This window comes from Corticium candelabrum, chromosome 3 (genome assembly GCF_963422355.1).
Source record: "Corticium candelabrum chromosome 3, ooCorCand1.1, whole genome shotgun sequence".
NCBI lineage: Eukaryota > Metazoa > Porifera > Homoscleromorpha > Homosclerophorida > Plakinidae > Corticium > Corticium candelabrum.
In genome coordinates this window covers 1596071-1609455 of record NC_085087.1, presented here as the reverse complement: position 1 = coordinate 1609455, position 13385 = coordinate 1596071, and the positions used below count along the sequence as shown (strand labels likewise).

Here is a 13385-nt window from a genome sequence, read left to right as displayed (position 1 = left end):
ACAAAAACTTGTGTGCGTGCGAGCCCCACAAACCAAAATGTTCAAAGACTAGTGGAACACACTTGGATGATAAACCACCATGCAGGACCTCTCCTGAGTATTTCTTTAGTTTCTTCTCCTCTCTTACTTTTGCAGCATACCCTTCTTCTCTGTGTGCGTGGTTGAGAGCATCCTTACTCCATGGGTGTGCTAATGAAACATCCACGTCAAGATTCTGTCCTGTTTCAGAATCAAAGAGTGTCATATCAGGACGGTTTTCGCTACTAACAAAACGATGCCGGGGTTCGGTTTGATGGGGAATGTGCAAATCACTCAAACATTCACTCCAACCCTTCAAGATAGTATTGTGGGTCCAGACAGGACCTCCTCCATATTTACATGTTAGTAGGTGGTATCCTTGTTGATCCAGTTGTTGTCCACAGTCACACACTTTCACCCACTTGGTAAACGGTAAAGCCAATCCCAACCGCAAATAGGACGCTATAGAAAAGTCGTTTGTTTTAAGTGCGTGCCTATCAGAAGTAGGAATGGCATCTAACCAATCTCCGGCTCCACGACCTTGCAATGACCGCAGCCTTGCCGCATCTTTATCAGAAGGAGCCTGAGCAATGAGTTCAGACACATTAATTTCGTTTATCTCAGTACAAAGACGGTGCTGCAGTTTCTTAGGATAAGCGATGATGTCATCAAGTGTTTGAAAATCTTCATCATTGTCAGCTGACTTGGACAATGGTGGCAAGTCGGAAAAGCTAGAAATTACTTCTGAGCCAATCGACCCCGACTTTTCTTTAGAAGAAGTAAGATAATCAACCAAGTCAGTCATACACAAGAAACGAGATGGCAATTCTTTCATTGATTGACATCAAGAAGACACAAAAGCAGCATGAGAAATTTGTCCAATCTGTGTTAAACCAAAGCCTCCATTCTTGAGCTTTAGAGTCGCTTGTTTCCAGGCTGTATCATTCAAATGATTGAAACCAATGATGTCCACAAATGAAGATCTAGTCATTTTGTCATGGATGACTGCTGCCAGTTCTAGATCACGAGGAAATACTTGCCTTGCCAAGTAGTTCAATCTAGGCACATGACAGTGTCGTAGAATCAGCATGGAGATTTGCCGATTATTCAGCAGGGCCAATTCACGGCAAAGTTCCTTCCCACCCTTGGCAATGTCAGCACATTGAGAACGAACAAATTCAGGTTTTCCTACTGGTGTGCCTAGTATAATAGTGCCATCAGAGGTAACTGAAGTTGGAAAATTACAGACATTACCAGAGGGACAAAACAACTCACACTTTCTGTCTAAAATTTCCAAATGCAACGTGGACAGGGAAGACTTCAAATCATCCAAAATATTTCGAAGACTATTGACTGGACCTACCACATAGATGTCATCTAGATATGCCAACATAGTAACACCCTCATGTCTCTTGATCTGCAGACAGACAGACAGACAGACAGACAGACAGACAGACAGACAGAATCAAGTCTATTGTCAACAATCTTCACTACTACAAACAGTTATTGTTAAAATGAAATGTTCTACTTGTAGTCCGAGACTATTGCTAATGAGTAAAACACTGAATGTCTCTATCTACTCCCAAAACACTGTCATCTCCTAATGAGCGCACAGAAAGCCTTGACAGCTTCCGCAAAATCACTCTGCTGTTGCATTTTTGAAGAGTAATAGACAGTCTTTTCCTCCAGAAGGTTTTAAACTCTACCGCAATTCTTCTTCCATCAAAGCCTCTCGCCTTCTTCCCCAGTTCATTCATCAGACAGACAGACAGTCAGACAGACAGACAGTCAGTCAGACAGACAGACAGACAGACAGACAGACAGACAGACAGACAGACTTAGACACTTTTCCACTGATCACTCTTGCATTGCATCTCTGTATACACACTCATATCTGCATTCATGCGCATAGCTGCATGCTGATTAGTATAGTTCTTGTCTTCATTTTCTTGTCTGCATATCCTGATTCTACTGCAGCACATTTGCTGTGTCACCATTCAAAGAAAAGATAGACAGACGGACAGACTAAATGGCAGAAAGACACAGAAGATGAATGTATACAAGAAAACAAGATTTCACAGGCCCGTAGGCTGGTCGCAAGAGTGGGGGGTGCATTTGCCAACAAAAGACTATGTGGTTTCAATTAAATGTAATCGCACTGCGCTAAAGTTTTTTTTGTGGATTCACCACTTTGGAAACATGGTTAAAATTGCGTTTGTATACTTAGTTCACATAATTGTATTTGCAATTGCGCGGGCATTATCTAATAATACGTATCTGTATTCATAATTGTATATCTAAGACTTAGAGTTAGCAGAAAACATTAGTGTAACTGTACCGAGTCAAGTTCGAGTCTGCGAGGGTGAAGGCGAGCACAATATCGACTACGTTGTCAAGATCTATTGGTACATTGTAGTGGATGTGAAGGAGAGCAAGGTGAGACAATCTGTCCTTACCCATGGATGCGCGCATATAGTTGTTTATCCGTCGTAAATCACTGGCTCGTCTCTCATATTCACACGAGGTGACAGGTATGGTACAAGCGATGGTCAAAAGAGCTGAGATGTTTGGGAAGTCAGTGGCATAACATTCTTTGATGGCTTTTGCAGTTGAGCACGGTCTCTTCTCAGGGAGCATCACCATATAACTGTTCCTCCAGCGCCTGACTTCCGCGTCCATCAATTCAGGCGATGGCACATCATCTCTGTACTTGATCAGCGCCTCCTCCAGGTTGACATCTCGTGAACATATGATACTTGGTACAAGACCAAGTAGGGAAATGGCTGTGACTGCCGATATTGAGAACTGCCAGTTGATGCTAATAACAATATGATCAAGAAAGGGAATTGCAACATTTCTCTGGAAATACTCTTGAACAGAAGCAGCTGTAATATTGCTGCAATTTTGTTGCCTTGCTGCAATGCAAGGCATTGCAATTGTACTTCCAACCTTTTTTGCCATGTCAGAACTAACTTTGTAGATTTGAGATAAGCTGCTTTCAACGTTTGCGCGCTCGCTGTTGTAGGTCCCCACAATTTCAGATATCATGTTATGCGCTTTCACGATATCAACAGCTTTCCTCTGCAGCTTCATGGTAATGCCCGAAAGGTGTGATAAGTACTGATATATCGTCACAAACACAACAACAAACTGAAAAGAACTAACACTGGCCAGAATCTGCTACGCTTCATTGCGGCCTGCATAGTCCCAGTCAGCATACGTAGCCCCATATTTCTCCAAGTGACAGCGGAAATTTATCATCTCTAGAGCTTCAACCACAAATACGTACCCTTGGTAGAAGTGCTGATAAGCCGAATGCCGGTCAGCCCATCTCGTCTTGCACATATTGATCAGTGGTTTCCTCCTCTCTTCATTGACCACATTGTGGTTGATGATCATCTCTAGAACACGACTTCTCTTTGGACTATTGAGAAAGAAACGGCTGCATTTTTTAACGCAATCGATCACATTACGTACTTCAGGAAGAGCACATGACTTGCTTATCACAAGGTTAAGGCAGTGGCCACTGCAGTGTACGTAAGTGGCTAAAGAAGCTCTATGTCTAATCCTGGCTTGGACACCCACTCGATCTGAAGACATGTTGTTTGCGCCGTCGTAGCCCTGACCACACATAGTAGCAAGTGGTATGTTATTCTCTTCCAGAAAGCCAAAGATACCATCTGCAATCCTCTCCCTAGTAATTCTGTCCGACTTCAAAAACCTTAACTCTTGTCTGACCTCTTTAGTACTTCTGTCAACAAACCTGGCGCAGATGGCAAGATGCTCGACGTTATGCTAAGTTACCTCGTCAGCAAGGATGGCGTAAAAGGGCGCAGCTGTCAAATCACCTATTATTCCCTGTAAGAGGATGTGGTTTCCCATGACTTTAATCAGCTCATTTTGTGTTTGAGGAGAAAGATAAGTTGCACATCGCATTGCAGGAATTTCCAGGTGCCTTCTTAAGTCTTCATCGTGCAATGCCAGTAGCCTCAGCAAATAAAGAAAATTACCTGGATTTCCAGGTGATTCCACACTCTCTGCGTCTGCACGTAAAGCAATGCACTGTCTGGCGCAGTACAACACAGCAGAAGCAATGGACTTCAGGACAGCACGATTACGCGCGACATTGGCCGCCCTGCGGGTGTCCGACTGTGCAGTAATGGTAGTATCTGGATTCTCCAAGGTTTGCTTGAAGTTATCAGCTTGCCCAATGGCTTGATGATGGTATAAGCACCGCTCGTGCTCCTTTGCTTTTTCTCCTTTCTTGTTCCAATCACGAAAAGGCTTACATACAAACTTCCCCTTGGACACTTTAGCAAGGAAAATTCCACAAGTAATGCAAAAGACACCATCCACTTGCTCGCTGTAAACCATCCACGGGTGTTCTGATAGCCAAACAGGACGAAAAGATCGGTTGCAGGAACCAATACATGTCGGAGGAAAAACTTGGTCGGCACGAGGCTTTGTGTGATTTGTCAGTATGTTGTACTTCTCCGCAGCACCCAGAGCCTGCATGGACTTGCAGAAATCGACAGGAGACTTGGCCTTGAAAAACAATTTGCCAATATCATCCACTAAATCATGATCAGAAGTACTAGCAAGATGGCATTGCTGATTGCCGCTTGCGACGCCTGCACGCTGAGCCTCGTTGTCGTAAACTTCACAGCATGTGTTGCGCAAAGGCTCGACATACGTGGCGGTAGAAAACGACCCTACTCTTTCTACACTACCACTACAGCACTCACTGGAAGTCAGTGTTAGTTGATAGTCTACTGCAACCAGCAGTGTAGAATCTGGATCAGGAGTCACAAGTTGATCACGTGCCCTTTCGAAACTAGAAAACCATCCAGCCGTTGACACGTAGCCGCTGCTTGCCTCCTTTTTCTATCATTTTCCTGAGACCGTCCCATCTAGTGTCACTGCGACGAACACACACTTCTCCACGTTACCAGGTAGCAGACAGGATAGCCAAATATCTGGCAGGTACTTTGGAGTTTCAACACATTCCTCGGAGTACTTTTGCCTACTAGCCCGGACTTCTTCCGTGAACGGGTCCGGGGAGGGTCACGTGCACCCAGCGCACCCCCCAGCCTACGGGCTTGTTTCACTAAACAAACGGATCGTTTTATAGTGTACAACAACGCAGACAAACAACCATCAATACCCATCTGAGAGACCAAGTGCAAATAAGTGATTTTACATCAGATACATCTAGTTAGTTGTTTCTCGAACTACATATATTCACTTATTTTCTCTTCTGTTCTGCAAGTCATCACCGATCTTTGGTCGTGCGCAACCAATTTCAGAGACGTAGATCGTCTTCCTTGCGTAGACAGTAGACATACGTCACTGTGCACCTAAGTATCGATCGATGCCATGCAGGATCGATGCATAAATCTGCAGCTAACCGCAGCATTGTACGCACTAAAACATTCTTAGGCACATCACCACGTCTCTACACTCGGTGATCGGATCATGTTTGTTTACCTTGTAACGCACAAGACATTCTTACTCCGCCTACTTTCAACACGCCCGCTACCAGACGAGCCGAGATTTGCCTCAAAAGGAAACTTCAGACACGCGAAATTGCGATCGACAATGTCGTGATGACTTCGGTATTCATATGAAGCCAAATACAAACGAAGAAGAAGCAGGTCGCACTCGATTTCGGCTCATCGAGACGTCTGGGAGACGCGTGAAAATTATCATGGCCATCGTCACGTCGTTCGCGTCCGTCTCGTACAGCTGTAAGAGTTGGAGAGTGCCGATTCGAGGCGCAATAAATGCGAAACCAAATAGTCCACGCGACCAAATAGTCCCTGCAGGTGGCCGAAACCAAATAAGCCCTAGTTAAACGGTTTCGGGAACCAAATAAGAGCGAGATAATTGCCCGCGACCAAATAGTCCACGCGACCAAACAGTCCACGCGACCAAACAGTCCACGCGACCAAACAGTCCACGCGACCAAATAATAGTCCACGCGACCAAATAATAGTCCACGCGACCAAATAATAGTCCACGCGACCAAATAGTCCACGCGACCAAATAGTCCCTGTACATCTGTAAATGGCTCTTCAGGGATGTCGTGGCGAGAAAAGATGGAACGTAGTTATCGAATGGTATGTTTCGTAGTCGAAGTTTGTCTAGGGCATACCTGAGTAACAGTGAATAGTAGTCGATGACCAAGAGGTGATTTTTCAATTGCTAGCTCTAGTCGAAAGTCCGGTGGTGTCTAGGTCTACTGTGGATAGCAACAGACGCAGTGTGGAATGCAGTTCTGAATGTGCTGTGGTGCACACTGCGTCTGGGGATACTGTACTGTACCGTACATAGTTGGATTAGCTCGTCTGCGCACGGGCATGGTTGCTATTATTTTATTTTATCGTTGTATCTCGGAAGTCCATTACCAAGTGTGGCATAATTTGGTTTCTCCGCAAGTTTTATCGTAATAGAGGTAATATCTAAATACGTATTGCCTAGCTAGACGCAGCGTTTCAGTAGACGGTCAGAAGACTCTGTTGGACGTGTTACTCACCAATGCGAGGCGCCTACAGATACCGTAAAACTACTAGTAGTATCTTTCTAGAGGTTATCGTTAGAAAGGTAGTGCTACTGTACTGTAGCTGGCACTCTAACCTCTAGAACGTCTCGATACTTGAAGAAAGTTTGTAAGCCGGAAGCGGATGTGGGAGTATTATAAGCCCGGATTTGTACCACTTACCACTTCCCTGTTGGTGTCGACATGGCGCAGAGTGAAACGTTTTTGACTAGACTGACTGGTCGTATCTTCTCCAATATAGTGCACCAGATTACCTCTCCTCGAATATCAGTTGACAAGAAGACGCTGGAGAAGTCTTGGAAACTGATGGACAAAGTCGTCAAGCTTTGTCACAATCCGCGTGTTGACCTAAAGAACAGCCCACCTTTTATTCTCGACATATTGCCGGACACGTATCAGCAACTTCGCCGTATCTATGCTCGATACGAGCACAACATGGAGGCTCTGAATGAGTGCGACTACTGTCGCGTTTTTCTCGACAATCTTATTCAGAAATGCAAGCAAGTCTTGCGGTTGTTTAGAGAGGGGAAAGACAAGATGTACGACAAAGACTCAAGTTATCGGCGTGGCTTAACAAAGTTCAGTCTTATCCTAAGTCATATGGTCGCCGAGTTGAAATCTTTGTTTCCCGACGGTCGATACATTGGAGATGCTTTCCAAATCACGAAGAGCGAGGCTGCAGAATTCTGGAAGAAGGCATTTGATTCCAGGTGAGAACCCTGCGCGGTGGTTCTAGTGGCTATACTAGAGGCGTAACAGTAAAAATAGCACAATTGACATCAAGGGTCACAGGTTAGTACCAAAAAAATGTAAGAAATTCTGTTGAGTTTTCCGGCCAGGTGCTAACTAAGAATGGCTTTGGATCACAGGTTAGTAGATAACTGGCATATGAATGGGTTTGTAATTATATTAATTTTGTCTGGGATGTAAGAATGCTTGACAGAATACCTCCAGTGAATCAAGGTATACAGCTGCATCAATAATTCAGATAATCGAGTCAGTTATTTAGGAAATATTTCTGGCACAACCATGTTTTCTTGATAGGATGACTGTGATGACCTTTGTGAGAGGGTGTGTATTTTGTTTCCTTGCTAGAAACACATACCTATAATGACTTCTGAAGTAGTTTTTTTTTATCGTTAGTAACCCTGTTGCAATTTGAACTACTGCAGATTTGAGGGTTGAGCATGATGGTCAACTCATGTGTAAGTTCCACAATAACTTCTAATCGTTTTGACAGTATCACTCCAGTTTTGTGAAAGCCTTGGTTTAGGATCTGCTTCACAACAACTGTTTCTGAGGGTGGCTATTGGTCGCTCTAAAAATGTGACCACGCCATAATGAGTGTAGCCTCTGCTTTTAGTCTGTACATCTATAGAGTCTTCTTGAGTAGGTTTGCACTGGTGATCTTTTCCATTTTGAAACTCTAACAACAAACACACACACACACACACACACACACACACACACACACACACACACACACACACACACACACAGCTAGTACAAGGCATATAGCCCTGAGACTTGCTTATATTGGTATTTTGTGATGACCGTGTGTTTAATAGTATTTAAGAGAGAGGGGGAGGAGAGGGAGGGAGTGAGAGAGGAGAGGGAGGGAGGGAGGGAGAGAGCATCATTCTCTACGGAAGTCTATAAACATTCATCACAGAACTTGCGTCATTCTATAAACACTGGCAGTAAGGGCATCACTGTGCTACAAGGGGCTGACAAAATTACGGCAGTAAACAACAATCATTTTGTCTCTTGCTCCAGGCTATCATTGCAGATAAGTACTACTTACTGTAGTGTATACAAAGAAACAACATTTTCTTAGGAAAGTATGCATTACTGCATGTCAGAATCCATTTCTTGATTATGTCTTGGCAGTTTCGTGTTGCTCATCTAGGCCATTTTATATTCACAAGAAGAAAAGTGGTAAAGGATTACTTGTTACCAAGCTATGAATGCTGTTGGAGCTCTGTTGTAGTGACAGTTGTGATTTAATTAATTAAGTTAAAAACAAAACTGTCCTCATGAACTTTGACTTTTTATAGCTAAAAGCAATGTACAAGATCGGGGAAACGGTCAGACGTTGGACATTTCTGAACAAGTATATATGTATATTTTTGTTTGAGACGAATCTGTTGGACATTTTGTTCGACTGACTTCTTCTTTGGGATAACTGACAATAATTCAGATTATGAATGGTTGCAGCATTTGCTTCATGCCCTGTAGACACCTTTGTTATGCTTGCTACTTGTGTTGACAGCAATGTTAGGAAATGGCTTTCCAACCATTTTCGGACATAGCTGGGATAAGTCATTTCAAATCTAACTTGACTTCTTGAAATTTGCAACGCCTAGAACTGCGTTTGCACTTTGTAACATTAGTTACTTAATTGATATTAATGTTTCTTTTACATGAAGCTTGGGAAATCCTGTGATTATTAATAAATAGGGACTGATCTTTACATTTGCTGTTACATATAACTGCTACAAAGTGGCGATTGTAATTTGTTCAAAAATCAAGTGTATTGTAGAAGCTGAAGTTATTTAAATAAAAGTTTGCACATGGGTATTGGAAGGAGCCAGACTAGAGTGGAACGAGGGTACATTTTGGTAAGGAAATCATTTGCAGCTGGTGTCTGGACAACCAAACATTGGTTTGGGCAGATATACAATTTTAGGACAGTTTGTCTTTCTGGTGACTAATTCTAGGCCTGAATTATTGACTTTGAATATACAATTATATAACTTCTGTTGTGTCTTTGTTAGTTTTTATTTATAATTGAATAATGCAAAAGTTTTATTCAGCATTTTAGGTGTCAATGAAAATAATTTTAATGCACCAGACAAGTTACCCAAATATTTTATGATGATCAAACCAAACTAGTGTTAGATAGCATTTACCTTTGCATTTGTTCTTTCAGGGTTGCACCTGAATTTGATGATGTATGCCATTATCACCAGTAACTGTAAAGTGACTTCCTGTACTGTGCTTAAAACATATTGGCACCTTCTCTTAGTGACCTCCTTACCTAAGGCTTAATTGCATGACTACGCAGTTGTGTCACCTTTTGTGGAAGTGTGTTGATAGCAGGATTATTAACTTTAATTAATAATGCATCCTGAAGTCTAATGTTGATAAACTGTGGATAGTTTGACAACAAGGACTGCTGCTGCTTTGAAATAGATGCTACTGCCAACAAAGGCTATAGTTGCAGTGAATGTATAAGAATCAATATGCCACACTGAGAGCTGCAAATCGTCAAAAATTCAAAACATGCTTTAGCTAGATGATGAATTAGTGTTCTAACCAGGTTTGTGGCAAGGTATAGCACGAAGGCTAAGTTTGGGGTGTGGCATTTTGGTGACCTTCTGCACCTTGCATCCTAGTTCTGGTTGGCAAACCTTGCAATATTATGTTTTGCTCTTATAACTTTGTGATCTAGGGGAAAGTAAAAACTACCTAGACCCAGCAGCAATTATGTAGTCGTTCGTAGCAAGCTCCTAGCTCCATCATGTACATTCGGTAGAAAAGGTCTGAAGGCAAGTCTATGCTAAACTTCTAGGGTTCTCGTTGTTTGTCATACTTGACAAAGTGATCTACGTTTACACATAGGCAACTCGATCACCTCTAAAAGAATATTATGGAACACTGCTAATAAGCAGAAGCATGTTGGATTAGTCCCACGTAGCATCCTCACCCCTCTTCCCCCCTTCCCCCGTCCAAGTTGGATTCCTGCAATTGTGTGTATGTGAAGTACTAAATGTTGCACTGCATGCTTGCGTTGCACCAATAGCATTATAAACCCTTCTAAGTGGTAGAAATGATGCCACTATCACACACATTAGATTTTGTACTTTGCTATTCGAACTAATTAAATTTACTAACACCTCTGCTGGCCAGTCCTAGTTGTTAACTACGTAGATGTAGCCACAATTCCCATTGAACACAAATTATGTGAACAAGACTTTACATCAAAGGCTAGCCTTTCAATATATGACGGCTTTGGTGAGGGCTGACTAGACAAGGAATTATAGAGACGTAGTGGCTTGGCCACAAAGATAGATGGCGTAGCGGCCATTGTCAAGGTGTAGTTGTCAAGGCATAGTGCTCTAGGCTTAGGGTCCTTGTCTAAAACCCTGATGAATAATGCAACAATGCTTCCAGTTACATTAGTATTTGTGCTTTATTGCATCTTTGGTTAAGAATCTTAATTTTGTATGTAGGGCGCGGAGAATAAACTACTACTTTTTCAGATTGTTTACACTAATCTCAACTTGGTGATAAGAAAGCAAGATGTGTCCAGAACGCAGTTATGCATCCTGGTATTGGATGTAACTGTTACATGGTTTATTTAGTTTATGAATACAAAAAGTTTTTATTAAACTATATTGAAGCCATATTTCAAAAGAAAGTATAGGTGCCATCTGTTGTGTTTAATTCTCTTGTTTGTGTGTCAAATTCTTAATTAATCATGCATATTGACATCACTAAGGTTAATTAATGGGTTGGGAAATGACAACGACGTTTGAATTAGAATACACATTTAGATATTATCAAAGTCCACTGCTTTAGAGTTTAGCATTTTGGTCTCAACTTGTTTTGGTAATCTTTTGTCACTTTCATTGTAGTTAATTTTTGTGTTTGAAAATTGTTGTTGGTTGTTTTAACACAGCTGTTTGTATTTCCTTGACAGGACTGTGATATCTTGGATGGAATTCAGACACTGTTTTTGCCAGGTCCATTTAATTCAATCAAATGTTGAAGCAATGGCGTTAAAATCAACCATCGATCTGACATGCAATGATTATGTATCTGTGTTTGAGTTTGATGTCTTCACACGTTTGTTTCAACCGTGGCAGACTCTTATACAGAACTGGAATGCACTGGCTGTCACTCATCCAGCATATCAAGCATTTTTGACTTATGATGAGGTGAAGGCCAAGTTGCAGAAGTGGTTGCACAAGTCAGGAACGTATGTAGATGAAACAAATGTATTGAGTGATGATTAGTTGGCAGTTTGTATATGTGTGTGTGTGTTTGTGTTTCTTAGATATATTTTTAGACTCAGTTGTACCAGACTGGGTCAGTGGGCAATTGGGTATGTCACTCAAGATGGCAAAATTCTTCAGACAATTCCACAGAACAAATCGTTGGGTCAGACTTTACTTGATGGAGCTCGTGAAGGATCGTGAGTTGCATTATTTTTCTGTTTATAGTGATTACTGAATCTTCTGTGTTAGTCCATTTGTCTACTTGTCTGTCCCTTTGTTGGACTTATTTGTCTGTTTGTCTCAGTTTGCTGGTGTCTTCCTGTTTGGGTGTCTGTCAAAGGTCATATATATTTTGATTTTTAATATTAACACCATAATACAATAGCTATAGCAGTGAGCTATGTTCTTGACCCAATAGGTCACACTACAGATCAAACACAGATGCATTATGGTAACCCTAGTGCTTGCCTAGGATTAATTAGTATGCAAGATTTGCAGAGAAAGTTATCTCTGCTGGTGTTTTTGTGTTTACTACTTAACAGTCCAAAAATTCTCAGAGAGAGTAAGCAATTATTGCATGATTGCAGTGCAGCAAACTAACACAGTCTTCAGTGTTACATGAACATTGTTACCATCGTTTCCATTGTCTCAATTAACTGATTTTACAGATAGCTGCTGAAGGAATTTCTGGTCTTCCCGGCTTCTTTTCCAAGAAAGTCATACACTAGAATGATACTACTGGCTTGTGCTCTTGCTATATATAGTAACAGCTCATCTTTGTATTTTCACCTTTAGTTCTACTGAGCTATTGCTGCAAACCCATCTTGTTGTGCTGCCCTCTGTATTACCGTATTACCTTATACTGTATGTGAGTATTAGGAACTATTGCACCTGTATCTAGGAGTACTAGCACATGCCCTTGTTTCATGAGGTTTATTAGCCAGCTATCTCGCAAGTAGGAGAGTGGGTAGATAGATGAGTGTTGGAAATTTATAAACAGCCGTTATAGCAAAATTCGTTGTAGGTGTGGTATCGTGACTGCACTCTGTCAGCAACATGAAATTTTTTTATGTACAATTTTGATTACGTCAGCTTCTAGAGAAGGGTTAATTCCGTATCTGAAATAGAGCGCAGTTGCAGTGGCGTCAATGATAACAACAATGATGACGGCGACAGGGACTTCGAGACCAACATTACTGACAAAAACATGATTAGGGTAGGTGTTCCTAATTGTGGACGCTCTCCGGTAATTTGAGTTACAAACGCTGTTTCTCTGGTAACCTGCAATGGAGAGAGAGGGAAACACGTCCGATGTACGCACCAGTGTCTAAGCTTTAGAACAATACCTGTATGACTAGAATCACACAACGTCTGCTAGTACACTAGCAAAATATACGGGATAACGTCTGTGAACAGCCCAAACGGGGGTGTATTCTAATTGTGGACATTTTTTCTCCGTCACAGAAAGCGACAGGGTCTGAGTAACAGCTGGACTAGATACCTGAATGGTTGCCTCACAAGCTGGTATTTTGGGCCGCAATCAAAACCATGTTCTGTTGGTTACCACCACGATTCACCTGCGAAACTGTTAGCACCTACAAGGTTCCTCCCATCATGTCCACAAATTCGAGGTATATGAATCGATCTTTTGTTGGATAATGAAAGTGCCCTGACGTTAGTTAAGCAATTATCGAGTACCCTTGTAAAGTTTTGAGCCTGGTTACGTTGACTTTAACATGCTAGCTAGAGATGCGCATTATGTGCATGGAGTGAACATGTATTTCCAGTCCAGTAAACACCTGAAT

General features: G+C 41.9%; 1 protein-coding gene across 1 annotated transcript; it reads left to right on the top strand.

Annotated features, from left to right (window-relative positions):
• The first annotated feature begins 6760 nt into the window (after positions 1-6760).
• LOC134177271 (E3 ubiquitin-protein ligase CBL-like) lies at positions 6761-11844 on the top strand. The gene is made up of 3 exons (XM_062644054.1): positions 6761-7287; positions 11283-11561; positions 11640-11844. Exons 1-3 carry the CDS (start codon positions 6761-6763, stop codon positions 11779-11781), a joined length of 948 nt encoding a protein of 315 aa, XP_062500038.1. The 3' UTR covers positions 11782-11844.
• Positions 11845-13385: the final 1541 nt, after the last annotated feature.

Excerpts from the sequence above, each read along its gene's own strand:
- LOC134177271 (XM_062644054.1), top strand. The coding sequence starts at position 6,761 with ATGGCGCAGAGTGAAACGTTTTTGACTAGACTGACTGGTCGTATCTTC. Across the intron at positions 7,288-11,282 it reads AAGAAGGCATTTGATTCCAG|GACTGTGATATCTTGGATGG; the intron begins GTGAGAACCCTG and ends TTTCCTTGACAG. Across the intron at positions 11,562-11,639 it reads TGGTTGCACAAGTCAGGAAC|ATATATTTTTAGACTCAGTT; the intron begins GTATGTAGATGA and ends TGTGTTTCTTAG.